This window comes from Falco punctatus, assembly GCF_963210335.1.
Source record: "Falco punctatus genome assembly, chromosome: 7".
NCBI lineage: Eukaryota > Metazoa > Chordata > Aves > Falconiformes > Falconidae > Falco > Falco punctatus.
The window spans coordinates 23,795,509-23,809,483 of NC_137587.1; the positions used below are offsets into that span (position 1 = coordinate 23,795,509).

The window sequence follows — 13,975 nt, forward strand, 5'->3', positions numbered from 1 at the left end:
TCGCTCGAACACCGCGCCCGGTGTCCCGCCGCCGGGACTACATTTCCCGGCAGGCAGCAGGGGGGCGCAGGCGTCGCTCCCGGCGTGCAGCGCGGCCGCCGTCCCGCGGGCGCATTGGCTGTGCCGGGCGGCTGCCCCGCCCCGCCGTGCGCCGCGGGTCTCGGTGGGGTCGGCCCGGCGCTGGTGCTGTGCGGGCGGCGGGCTCGGGGGTAGGCGGCGGCCGGGCCTGCTCTGTCCCGGCAGGGGGATGGGTTTTCGGGCCGCTGCCCTGGCGAGGGGTGCGATGTGTGAGTACCGGGGCTGCGGGGAGCAGAGGGCTGCGGGAGCGCGGTGGCGGTGGCGGGGGTGGTGGGGGGTTACTCCGGCTCTGGCGGAGGGGGCGGCCTCAGGGAGGGGAGCGGGGCAGGCCCGGCCTGGAGGGCGTGCAGCGGGCATCATTCTTTGGGGCGGGCATACCTTTTGTTTTGCGTTGTGAGCATCCTGTATTTGTGGTAGTGATGCCTAAACTTTGTTAATTCTGTTAAATACTAGCTTTGTTAGAGCAGGTGTGTAGCTATCATGCTGTCTCTTCATATCCTCTAGAAGCGTTTCCAGCGTTGAAGTGTGACTTTGGGTACAAAGTTGCCTAGTTACCTTTCTTACAACATACAGCTAAAAACGTGATGTGTGAAAGCATGTATAAATCTGATGGTAAATATTGTTAACCTAAAAGGAGTGGGACTGATGGTGTGAAACAAGTCTTAATAGTTCAATGAAATATGAGATATTTAAAAGTAATCAGTCATCATTACAAGCAGGGTAGTTCACATGCAAACTTGCATTAAGAACTGTTCAGGGGTGCTTATGAACTTCAACTTGGAAAAGTTTATGAACATTGGATAGAAATGGCATTGATAATTCAATATATTTTGTTGATAGTGGTTTGATAACAATGGTCTTAGGCAAGTAAGAAATTCTCCTTTTCACCTTATGTCCTATGCCTTCTGAAGTGCAGCTGTAAGGAGCTTTGTAGTACAGATGAGTTCTAAGGCATGACCTGAGAGAGAAGAGGACTGAGATTTGACTGACTGTTTTCAGCATGAGTTCCTGGAGCAGCTTTTCCCGTATCTTTGCTGGTTATTTCTGCTCTTTTGTTATGTGCTACTTCTTTCAGTCAAGCCTCAGTTACTGTATTAAACTAATTGACTGTTTTGGTGAACTGATCCTAGCTTTAAAAAACACTTAAGCCTTCCAAAAATTTGATTAATAGTTTTGCTGAAATTTAAAAGAAGCTCCCCATTAGCACTGCAATATTTGGGATGAATACTGCAAGTCCTAAGGGTCAACGCAGTGTGGGTTGGTAACTTCTTACCTTGGAAAATAGATTCCTATCCTGAAGTCCCTTCTGTTAAAGGCAACTATTTTTTGGTGGGTGTTTTTTTTTTTTTTTTTTTTTTTGTGCTTGCTTGATTTCAACTGAACTAGCAGTATAAGGCAACTGCATTTGCACCACCATGTATGTTCCATAACTGACTTATTTTTGTACGTGAAGTTTGTTGAATAGGTTCTAGTGTTTTCAATTTGGAACAAGTCATTGAATAGGTTCTAGTGTTTTCAATTTGGAACAAGTCATTGGTTTTAACCAACTATGTTAGTCCGTTTCCTGCATCAGTTTGGTTGCTGTGACAAACTTCGAGTAACTTCTAGCCCGTATGTCAAAAAATGTCATGTTTGAAGAGATGTCAGCCAAATGCATCTTAATTTATGCAGGGCTGTGATATCCAATACAAAGAACAGCAATCACGTGTTCAAATTGTGTACGGAGATGCTAAGACTTGTAGATACCTTCATCTAGGGGACATTAAGGTAATTTTCCATTAGTTTTTCCACTTCATCTTGTAATGGAAAAATTAATAAGATATCTGGAAGCAAATTCTTTTTAACAGCTGGTAATCATCGCCTGTGAATTCTGCCACCAGATGGTGTCATAAGATTTGTGATGTTGCCTGACTCAAGCCTATAGGAAAACAAGAGAATGTTACGCATTACAAATAACTTCTGTTTTTATAAAAATGTTTTTCTTATTTGTAGCGTAAGGGATTTTTTTTGTTTTTTCTCATCTAGTCCTAGACTATTTTATATTTTGATCCCAAATTGATGGAGCTGCTAATATTCAGCCCTGGGACAAACTGCATTACAGAGAAGTAAGAATTCAGACAGACCCCTCTATTTCTATTGCGTTGTCATTAGTGACTGTTGTCTTAATGTTTGGGATCCTTAACTTGAATTTACTTGGCACCAAAGCTCCATGCACTGGAGTGACCTGATTACCTTGGTTTGAGTGCCTCAAATCACTCTCCAGTGGTTCTTCTTACTCTGTAGTGACTGTATAAACAGAAAAATCCCAATGACTGACTGCTCTCCTACACACACTTGTGTTTACATAGGTCTTTCTTAGGGACTCTGGGTCATTTTACCTGCTTCTGTTGCAGTAGATAGGATGTATAGAATTGTCTTAAGATGGCTTCCTAGTCCCTGTTCTTAACTTCTCATCCGTGAAAAAGATGGGAGTATGCATACCTGTGAAGGGTAATATGAGCTTAAATACCCTAGGAAGGGAAAAAGATACAGCTAAATGTTACAGAAATAAGTGTAAAATTAAGTGGTGGGTATTTCTGTCATTCTTATAAGGGTCTGTTTGTTGAAGACCTTTTATTAAGTGACACACGGTTATCAGAATAAGCTGATGTGAATTCTTTTGCAAGTCACGGAAATACCTAAATCAGTTATTTGTCCCACATCTTGTGTATCACTATGTTGTTTCTTAAGAAGACTGCTCAATCATTATTGATTATGTTTTAGACATACTATGTAATGGTAATAGAGGTATAAAGACAATTCCCTTCTCTGAAGGGTGGTAATAGGGGTCTTAGTTGGGGTGCTGTGTCCAGTTTTGGACATTTCTTTTAGAGTGTTTTGGGCAATTTGGAAAGAGGAACAGCAATTTTAATAGGCTCAGGAAATGTGGTGTTTAAGGAAAACATCTGAAGAAAAAGAGCTTGTGTATGTCTAAAAATGAACTGGGAGTATAGGGGAAAACAGAAGCTTTCCAGTTGTGTGGATTTTAGGTGTCTGAAATGACAGCATACAGCAATGATGCTGAACAGCTCTCCGTTCCAATTAGGACAGTGTATATCCCTGAATCTTCCAGTACGTAAAAGGCTATAATAAGTTAGACAGTGATAAGGCATTTACTTACACTAATGAGGAGTTATCATCTCACTTCACAGCGAGGAAAACTTAAGTTTGGATATTAGGAAATCATTAGCATTGCTTATATATAGGGAATTAGAAAGATGCGGTTTGATTGTGACTTAAAGTGTGTATATTGTTCTGGTCTGCACCCTTAGATTTACTTAAAATAAAAATAGACATCTGTAAAAACTCTCTGTTCATGCTGGGTGTTCCTGTGTCTGTTTAAAGTATTTCTCTATAGTCTCCCTATCTCCAGTATACCTTTCCTGTATGTTGTAAAAAGCCAGCTGTACTCATGGGGTAGCACACAGATGGTTTCTGCTAGGTGTCTTCTAGACTAGTTAGTGAAGTCTACTTTATCGCTTTTAACAGGAACTTAAAGAACTTTGATCTGTGAAATCTCCTCCTGGCTCAGCGTCAAAACAGTTGAGTCTCAGCTGCTCATTTATAACATTTGCTATGCAGTGGTGCTGCTTCAGTGCTGAGAGGTCTAGAGTACCCTGTCGAGAGGGTGAATTTAAATCTTAAAAGCAGGGAGGAATTTACCATAAAAGTCTTGCTTCTTGTGCAAGTATTTTAACTGTTGGGCTGTAATATAGTTATCGCTTTGTCATGTTAAAAAAACCCACAACCTGGTGACTACAAAGTAGTTTATACAGTGCATGATAGTGTGCTAGAAAATAATGCTGTTAATCATCACTTAACTGTAGTAAGTCCTTACTTTTCTGTCTGTTGATTGGATTAGGTTGTATAGATCAGCATCTCAGAAGGAAGGTTAAAGTGCCTCCCACATATACCCAGAAGTAATGTTAAGGTAATGGTTAAAACTTAAGGTCTAGCAAGGAAACGTATAGTGAATTCAGATGTCTCTAGGGCAGTGAATCCGGGAAGGAAAGATAGTCTTTGAATGTTGGTGCTTTGTTCCACTAAATTCTGCTTAAGGTGGTGAAATTTGAGCATAGGCCTCTATCTTGTTATGATTAATGACTTGGTTTTATACAGCATTCTTACAGCATTACAGGGCTTTGATGTGTGGAGCAGCATGTAATACAGGGAAATGGTTTTATAGTCACAAAATTTTTCCTTAAGAAAATATTTCTCTATTACTAGGCTTTAATAAATTATTATTAGTTAGATTAGCAATCATATTGCTTTGTAGATCCAGTTATCGTATTCTGTGGTTGGATACAGATTTCAAAGGCCTGTGTGGAGTTCTCCAGGTTTTCCTATGGAAAGACTAGGCTTCATGACAGATCAGCAAAGTTAGTTGTGCTGATAATGAAAGTACATATGGTCTAGCTTAGCAGTGGTTGTTTAAGTTCTTCCCAGGGCCTAAATACGCTTCCATTCCTAATTCTTCTGAGGAAGAGGCTTCTCTGAGTCAAAATGACCTTGTGTCCACCACTTCCTCCCATCGACCAACTAAAGATTTTATGAATGTACTTTGTGGTGAGTCGCTTCTTTCCTCTCTGCTCTCCTCTCCCATGTTTGTGGCAGCTGGATTAGTGTTTTGCAGCTCAACTAGGATGTCTGCAGTCAGTTGCTGCAGGAGAGAAGTCACTAAAGCAGGAGTCACATCCCTGTGAGGAGCCGAGGATCGTTTGCTGCCAAGCATTCTGACACAGTGAACTTCTAGACTTCTGCTCTTCTCAAGTGTAGAGTTTCCACTGCTGTCTGTAGGGACGTGCAGCATTCAGGCAGGCCTTTAAGACAGGCCAGTGCTGCTGATCTCTTTGAGGCCTCCTGAGGATTTCTAGGCAGCTGGAATGCTGGGCTGCCTGCCCCACTCTATGGTACTTGTGGCTTTATATAGTCAGTGTTCAGCCACTGGTCTGTAGCAGATTTAACCTTGACGTACGTTTTTAATGTATGTTATCCGGTAAGGTTGAATAACTGTGGACAAATGGATGTTGTAGCAGGAAGGAGTCTAATGACTTTTTTTCTTTGTAGACTATTTTTACTCGTGAGAAGTGTTCTCCAAAAGTGTCTGTAGCTGCCTTGCTTAAGTTCATTAAAAACTCTGTGGTATTTCCAAGCTCTGGGCAGGTGCAGGCTATGGGCAAGTTGCGCTTGTATCACACAGTTGGAAAATGCATCCCTTCCTTTAAAACAAACAAATAAAAAATCACCCATTGAACATTGAGGATTACATTCCCTCAAAATAGTTGTCGTAGTGTCTCGTTTGTTTTGAAGGCTTTGCATTTTGCTCTTGACGTGTTTCTCCTTATATGATGGTGTGGGCTTTTGGGGTAAAACCTTATCTTTGCTTGCAGTTTGCTTGTGTTTTAGAGTAGCTCATTTTCCTATTAATGTCCCTTAAGTATTCTATGCTATGGAGCAAGCTGGTGATTTCAAAAGCACAAACTGTTAAATCCAATAAAAGCTTGAAGGTTGTCTGCTGTTTAAAATATGGGATTTTTTTGTTGCTGTTGTTAAGAATTCAAATATGTCTGTATTTATGTAGAGAAAGCTCTGTTTCTGAAGTTTCTCAGTATGAAAATTTTGTGATTGAACAGACCGGTATATGATGAGATTAAATGCCATCACGGATTGCGTAGCTCAAAAGCTGTCTGGTTCTTGTCGCTGTTGCATAGTGAGGGTATACCTTGGATTTCTGTTTTTCAAAGTACTTCATGAAAGTTCTTGTACAGTGAAATTGAAGTACTTCATTAAAGTGAGCCACGGGTTTTATAGCAGGATTTGGGAGAAAGCTAAGGGTGATAGGAAGTGTTTTATCTCTATGTAGACGGTAAGTCAAGAGGTGAACTGGAAAGAAAACATGAGACTGTCTTCTCCCAGTCCCTGTAGCATCTACTGACTCTCTACTTCTAAGTCCTTGCCTCTTAATGGCTTGTCTCTGTGGAGGTGAAAGTTTCACTTTTCATAGTGACATCCAATAGCATTTGAATTCCACTGGTATTTTTAGTACTCTGTCATAAGTAATGCCCCATTGATTGGGCAGTTAGCCTAAAACTTCCTGTAATCATGTATAGTCACTGTATGTTTTAATTAGCCAAAACGGGTGTAATGTTAGCTCTACTTGTGGAAGCTTTTTAATGTTACATGCAAACTGGCGTTGGCAAGTCACCATACTTTACTGGCCTGCTTTTCCTGATCCAAGTCCTGTGCTGGTGTTTCACCATTGTGCAGAATGAATTCTGTAAATGCTTGAGTAATCTTGAACACATGTAGGATATTACTCCTCTAAACTACAAAGTAATGCTGGTGAAGAATGTGGAGCGAGCACAGAATATTTTAATGCAAAAGGAAGTATCTGAAATTGGTGCAAGGATTAGCACCCTTGCTTTTCAGGAGCAACCTCATATTAATCACATTAAAATAGCTCCTATATTAGGTAGTCATCCAAACCCTTATCGCTTGCGTATAATCATAAATAATTCTCTTAGATCTGCTGCAGCTGCACTGATCTGTGTATAAACAATATGTTGGTCATGTGCTCCTGTACTCATCTAATAACTTACTGGAAAATCATGAGACTGAAATACCTCAGTTTATCTCTACTCAATATATTAACTTGAACTGCTGTCTCAGTTGAAATATGTTTAAACCCAAGTTATACTCTTTATATGTGGTTTCAAAATAATTTGTTCCAGAAGTTGGTATTTCTGTGTGCCGACCTTCCATGAAGGCAGGTAGGTGCTTTTGCATGTATGTCACTGATACCATATGAATTCATATGCATGCTCTGTATGACCTAGGCTGGTACAAAGTTCTGAATGATCTTGTACCTTTGTTGGGGGCGATTTGTCAAAATAAATAGCTGTTACTAACGATTCGAGTACATCAGGTGCCTGTGTGATGAAGCTAGAGAATGCATATTTAAACACTTATCAGGTATTTCAGTAAGATCAAGAATGGCACCCTAGGAGTGTTGGTAAGGTAACATAAGAAGGTGACTGAATCTCCTTAAAACACAAAACTATTGTGTTTTAAGTGTGTTTGTTTTGGTATGATTTTTTTTTTTTTTTTAGGGAGGAAACTGCTTTCTCTGTTGCTTAAAGGTGAAAGGGCTATTGCAACTCTCAGTTCCTTCCCCTTGATACTGGTGGATAGCTAGACAGAAACTAGAGTGTATGTTAACTGTAAATGAACATGGAGGAAAAGAGTTGTTTGTCAGAGAACTACATTTTGGAATTAGAGTCAGTGTGGGTTTACTTGCTTATTTTTAGTTGTTTACAGTTGGACAGTACCACTGAATGTCAGAGCTTCTTTAGGTAATCTGGATTTGGTAAAAATCCAGTTCTTGCCCTTTGCTCACAGCTTCAAGTCAGTATCAGACTCAGAGGGTTTGATGCCCCTGATACAGAGGGTTGATGATAAATAATTAGAATTAACTTTGTAGGGTAAGTTGTGGAAATGAGCTGTGAAGAAAGCTCTTGTAGGTTGTTTGATGATATCAGCTAAGTTAGCTCTGAAGTTGGCTAATGGCAAAGCTTGGAAGGATTTGTGGTTTTGTTTGGGGATATAAAAGGTCCTAGTAGTAAAAAGATACATTTCTTTCCACTTGAGGGTGAGGAACTGCCTCTGCCAATCAGTAAAAAATTACTACAATGCACAATTATTCTGTATTTTAGCGTCTTTTAAGAAAAAAAGGGCAAAGATTGTACTTTATTACTTCTGCAGACATGTCTATCCTTGTATTATAACCTAGACTGTTATGTACCTCTCTGATTTAATTGTTCTCCTTATGAATTAAATATTGTGACAAAAATACGTATAGCATTTAATTTGACGTGCTGGCTTTCATTGCATGTATGCATAGACTTAATTTCATTTTCCTAGGGACTTAAATATCTTACTTTTACTGCCCTGTGTACCAAAATGAAGATCTGAGTTTACAGTGCTTGATTTCCCCATTTCCTTATCTCCCTCTCATCTTGGTAGTTGAAAAGTGTTTTGTTAATATGATTTCAGTAGCAAGAGGATTCCTACAGACCTGTATTTGCTTGTAAAAGGAAGTCTTGGAGAACAAAGAACAAAATGAAAGAAAGGGAAAGCTACTTTTTATTATAGCTGTTTTAGATGACTGTTCAAAACTACTTTTTTTCTTTTTTTTGGAGAATATTGACTATGCACAAGAGGTGAGTATTCTTTTAAAGAAACTCAACACAGGTATTTTCATGAATAGTAACTTATTTTTACTTTCCTTACTAAAACAGGTTAATGAAAAAAAATCCTAAATATTGGTTCTTTTTAAATTATGTTTATTTGCAGGTGTGGGATAAGATCTCTCCAGAGTAATAAGCATGGTTCAAGAACGAAAATGCATATTATGTCATATTGTGTACAACTCAAAAAAGGTAAATAATTCATGCTTACATCTACTGGTAGATACCAATATGAAAAGTGTGTAAGAAATGCTTTCGTTTTAAAATTGTGTGAAGTGTGGAGGATTTCTCCCTCTACCAGGAATATACTGAACTAGGTCTATCACAAATCAAGTAATGTATTTGCATGTGCTTTAGAGTATCTTTCTTGAAATGAGCTGTGCAGTATACTTGATTCTGAGCATTAAAAATATTGAGGTCTTGTGAGTTTTTTATATTGTATAAAGATACGAAAGTGAAAAGCACTGACTCATTTGGCTATAAATTGTGTATCATAGGATTCTTAACATATCGCATTTTCTTAAATTCCGTTTGGGAGGTCTGTTTCTGTATGGAAGGAAAACATGGAATGTTTCTCTTCCAGCTGTTGTCTTTCAATAACAACTATTTATAACAGCACTGCACTTCATGGATCAAGGTTGCTGTAAACAACAAGTTGTAGGTGTTATATACATCGCAGTTTCTGAAGTGCATCTAGCAGAGTAAAATAGGATGTGATGATGATGAAATTACAGCGATGTCATAATACAAACACAGACTGCTCAGGTTGCACAGGAAAACTGTTTTAAGTAGTGTGATTCTGGAGAGTGGTATCAATGAGACTTCTAATAAAAATGATCAACAGTAATTTGTCAAAAATCAGTTTAATACACTTTGCCACATGCACTCCTATTTGTCTTTCTCCTGGAATTCCGCACCCCTTCTGTTGAATTCTGGTGACTCCTGCGCGTCCTTCCTCAGGAAAGGTAACATTATATAACTTCCTGGGAGTGTGACTGTGCTTTCACAGTCATAGAAATGGAAATGGCAACTGCTACAGCCCTACAGGAGTAGAGTACACCTTCCTGCAAGGCAGGAGAGCTCTCAAAAGTGAGCTTTTCAACTGTGATACACCATTTTGTTCAGTTCTGACCAATTTTACTGTTTTTCCTCCATGTTGAAGGAGATGGAAGAACACATGAGAAGCATGCTTCACCACAGAGAACTTGAAAACCTGAAGGGAAGGTACGAGAACAATCTTGCATCCTTCCTCTCTGCATTTTGTCTGTCACTCTCAGGAAGAAATCATGTCCTGTTTTCCCATACAAGCTGAGTTGCACAATTTATTTTTATGTATCACTTAATTGCATGCCTTGTGATAAAGCTGTGAATTAACATGTTCTCTTAATGTCAACCACTCAGGAGGCAAAGAATGATGTGGAAGAAAGCTCTCTTGTATTTCTTGGACTACAGTGAAATAAAGAACATGTTTTTTAGGTCTTGGCAGTTTCATGCTTGGTTTTTGGAAGCGCTGAAATACTACATTTGGCGGAGTTACTGGTGTTTTCATTTCTAAAAAGTTTTCAGTGATACAGAAGCAATTGTTCATCTTTTAAACCACTGTGAAAAGACTGATATTTTGTATGTAAAGGCTGCATCTGCTTGAGTGACTGCCTTGTCCTGTGCCACCCTGGTCCAGCTGTTTGGTTAAGGGACCTAACCATGTGGATGGTGTTTTCCTTCTGGTTTCCTTGGTTTAATTCGCAACCTTTGGAAAGCAGGAGGAGGGAGTTAAGGGGTATTTAAGTATCATCCTGATAATATGAAATCAGTTTGTAACCAGAGTGCATTTTTAAAAATGCTTTCAGGTGTATGGATTTTGAGGTACCTGGCAAGATCAGATAGTCTGCACTTGAATATTCGATCTACAGACTAATTTTTAATATTCTTGCAGCACAAACTTTATGTGGAAATGGCAAAAATTTTAATGCCTTTTAAAGGGCTAAGAAGTGATCCTCTTAAAACTCTTAAGAGGTGTGGGAGATCCATTTTGTCAGGACATCTATCTTGTATCCAGGGAAGAAAAACTGTAGACCATTTGCGTTCACACGCTAGCTTTTTGTTCACATAGCTTTTATGCTGTTTTCTGTAAGGTGAAAGCAAGCAGCTGTTAGGGCTGCTCCAGGCCCCTTTTTTAAAAAGTTGACTATTAAAGAAAGGCTAAATGAAATTAAGGCTCTGATCTATACCATGATAGATACTAATGGCCACGTACCATGTGGTTAAGTTGTGCTGAAACTGTTCTGTTTTACTACGTTTCAAAACTAGAGGAAGTTAGAAACTTACTTCTCTTCAGTAACTCTATATGCAAAGTATGTGAGTAGCTGCAGAAAAGTGTCCGCATTTGGAGTACAAGATTGTATTACGTACCTGCCACAGACGAAGACCCTTAATTGAGCCAGCTGTATAGTATTTTATACTACTATTGTGTATAATCACTAAGTATTGCTGTAGTTTGTCTAAATCAGCACTTTAAAATGTTTCTAGGTTAAGACTTCCAGAAAATGCATAGCGTATGTGTATGCCCACTTACATCTGCTAACATTTCAAATTCTGTGTAAAATAATATAACCCTTATGGCAGGACAGTAAGTAAAAAGATACTGCTTACCTTGAAGTGCATATTAACTGTCTGTTAACAACCTCTGTTGTCTAATTTCTGCTTCCATTTAATATTTGATTAATTTGTCTGCGGCTTCACAGCAGGTTAGTAAACTGGGGAAAAAAACTTCCACCTTTAGAATCTTTATCACCAACCTGTTTTAAGGCGGGGGTTTGTGGACTATCAAAATGTGATTATTTTTCTTTCTGATATATTTTAACTCTTGAAATGAAATTTGTTTTAGTGGGATTCGGAAAACCTTCAAGTTATCCAGATCAACAAAGTTGTTCTTGTGTCACACTGAGAAAACATATGAAAGCAGCTTTTTGGAAGCTATTTCTTTTTTTCAGTAAAAATTGCTTTGTAGTAAAGATGGAGGACATAAAAGTGATAAATTCTCCATGTTCCCCACCCTTTTCTTTTTTTTTTCCCCCCTGTCCTGCCATTGCCATCCCTTGCTCAGCCCTACATTTCTTGGGTTCTTTTTCTGAATTCAGCTACTTACTTAAAAAGAAAAGAAAAACAAAACACAAACAAAACTCCCAGATAATTTTGTTTTCTCTGCCCTGTACAACGGTATCTTGGGAGCTAGGAACGTTCTGAAAATATGACTGGGATCAAGCGCATCATGCTACTTGGTATCTGTCCTGTTGAGTGTGAAAAGGATGTTCTGTTACTGAACAGCTGGGAGGGGGTGCTCAGAAACTGGAATGTCCTCTGCACTAAAACCTGCCTTGGGGCTTCTGGTCAGCTAACTTGTAGTGCATTTGTGTTCTGGACTTTCTTTGGATGGTGATTCTGAGGTCTTCTTAAAATTTCACACATTTTGGCATCTTATTTCTGGCCTTCTAAGTTAATGTTTGTTTATTTTTGTTAGTTTATGACTTTTGAAGGTCACAGTAATTTCAAGTTTACGTATGTGTCTGCAGTGACTTTTAAGTGATCTGACAGTTCTTGGGTTTCCACTTCCATAAGACCGAAATTAAATTAAATTTGTTTCATCATAATTTCATTTTCTGTTACAAAGGTAACTGTCTTCATTACTTTTAGAAGAATGCATGGAAGATGTTTGTTCTCAAAATGAATGATGAACTTCATTTTTCACTCTGCAGAAGCAGCCTTGTTCTCTTCCCCTGTGCTTCTCCTTCTTCCTCTCATTTAAGATTAGTAGAAGTCTTTTCAGAGCCTTGCAGCCTTGTAAAGCAAATGGTACTCTCAAGTAGAAAATGTGAAGCACAAGCAACAGCCTTGTGAGTGTGGTTGAATTGTGTAACGGAGGATAATACCGTTAAAATGTGTAGTATCAGCATCTTATTACCTTCAAGTTTAGCATCATCGCTTTTTAGATTTTCTGTAGGGAAGAGGTAAAGGAAATGCATACATTGGTTCACAGTTTCCTCCTTTTAAAGTTAATTTAGTAATCTCAAGAGCTAGAATAATTTTCTGAAACATTGTAAGACTCTTCTCTTCTTGAAGTCTTATTCCATGTGATACATAGGGAGAATTGGTTGTCAAGAACCGAGCTTTAGTGGTTTTGTTTTGCTTTTTGGTTTGTTTTTTGTTTTTAAATTGAAATGAAATAATAGTCTTGTATGAGGCATATTGAGTCTGCCATCTGAAGCACACGCACATCCAGTAAATAAAGCTCTTGAATGTGTTCATACTGAGAATACTTTTGTTATGTTTATTTCAAACTGCTTTTGGCCTTCTTGTTGAGCAACTGTGATTTGCGTTCCTGTATGATAGGGAAATGCATAGACATGATCAGTGTGTGTCATGGAGTGTGCTCGGTTCTGGCTGATATTAATGGGGATAGGTGAAGGAAATAACTGATGGAAATCTAAATTCCCTTGAGTGCAACTAGCTGAACCACTAACCAATTCATGTTAAATTAAAGCAGTTTTTCTTATAGAAAAAAATAGTGGTTTTATTCTTCGGATTCATAGAGATTAAGAACAGGACAGAGAAGTCTTTTCTTTCCAGATGGTCAGTTAGTCCAAGAGCGACAGCTTTGTAATTAGGAACTCACAAGTTATAAGTGATAGAAAGAAGTTCTTTGTCCTTAGGCCAGCTGCTAACTCACTGGCTTTCTCCAAAGTAAGTAAAATCTTGCATTTATTCAGTTAGTCTATAAATGAGGATGATGGTTTTATGAAAGAATTGAAACATGGGTCATAGGGAGGATTTGGATTGTTTTCTAAAACCTAATTAGTACCACTGTTTCTTATTGAAGTTTCCTTATGATTGAAGTGGAACGTTATGTAAAAAGAACACCTTTTTCAGCAAGAAACCAGCTTTCTATTTGCAGTTTGCCTTGTGTGATGTCCTAAGTTAAAAACAAGTCTTATTAGCAATGCATAGATGTGGCATTTATGAACATGGAGAGGATTCTTCCAATGGCATTAGTAACATTTACTGATTGTATTTGCTCATCTTTATTGGGTTAACTTGCATATTTATTAGTGAGTGTGAAGTGCAAAATGAAGTACACCCTCTGGAAAATACAAACTAAATTGTAGGCTTCTGACTTAGTAAATATTTATCCAAATATTTAATCTGGAATTAGTTAGGCCGCAACATACAAAATAAATGTAAAAAAAAATTTTCTAATAATTAGTCTATTTAAAATAAAATCCTCTCTAACGGTGCCTGAATGACAGCATTGGTTAAATAGCTCAACTATGTTAGCAGGAAACCCGCAAATTTCCAGGATAAATAAGACATAGCTGCTGACACGCCATTAACAACTCCAAAAAGGATGTTTGCTCAATATCTTGAGTGAAGGTGCGTCTTTTGCTTTTTTTTTTCTTATTTGATTTTTAACTTTGCTCAAAAAAAAAAAAGACTTCAGATTTGTCTTTTTTTTTTTTTTTTGTATGGATCTGATTTTTTGACCCCCAGTCATGAACTGTGTGTTGGTATTATAATGCAACTGTTATAAGACTTTGGTCTCAAGTGTGCCATAGGGATAT

General features: G+C 38.4%; 1 protein-coding gene across 3 annotated transcripts in view; it reads left to right on the top strand.

The window, feature by feature from the left end:
* Positions 1-96: 96 nt before the first annotated feature.
* Positions 97-13,975, top strand: part of ZNF106 (zinc finger protein 106) — a 43,025-nt gene continuing 29,146 nt past the window's right edge. For all 3 annotated transcript variants that reach the window (XM_080397662.1, XM_080397663.1, XM_080397664.1), the window contains exons 1-3: positions 97-287; positions 8,470-8,555; positions 9,526-9,587. In XM_080397662.1, coding sequence (XP_080253788.1) covers positions 8,502-8,555; positions 9,526-9,587 — 116 coding nt within the window. In that variant the 5' untranslated portion in view covers positions 97-287; positions 8,470-8,501. The remainder of the gene's footprint in view (positions 288-8,469; positions 8,556-9,525; positions 9,588-13,975) is intronic.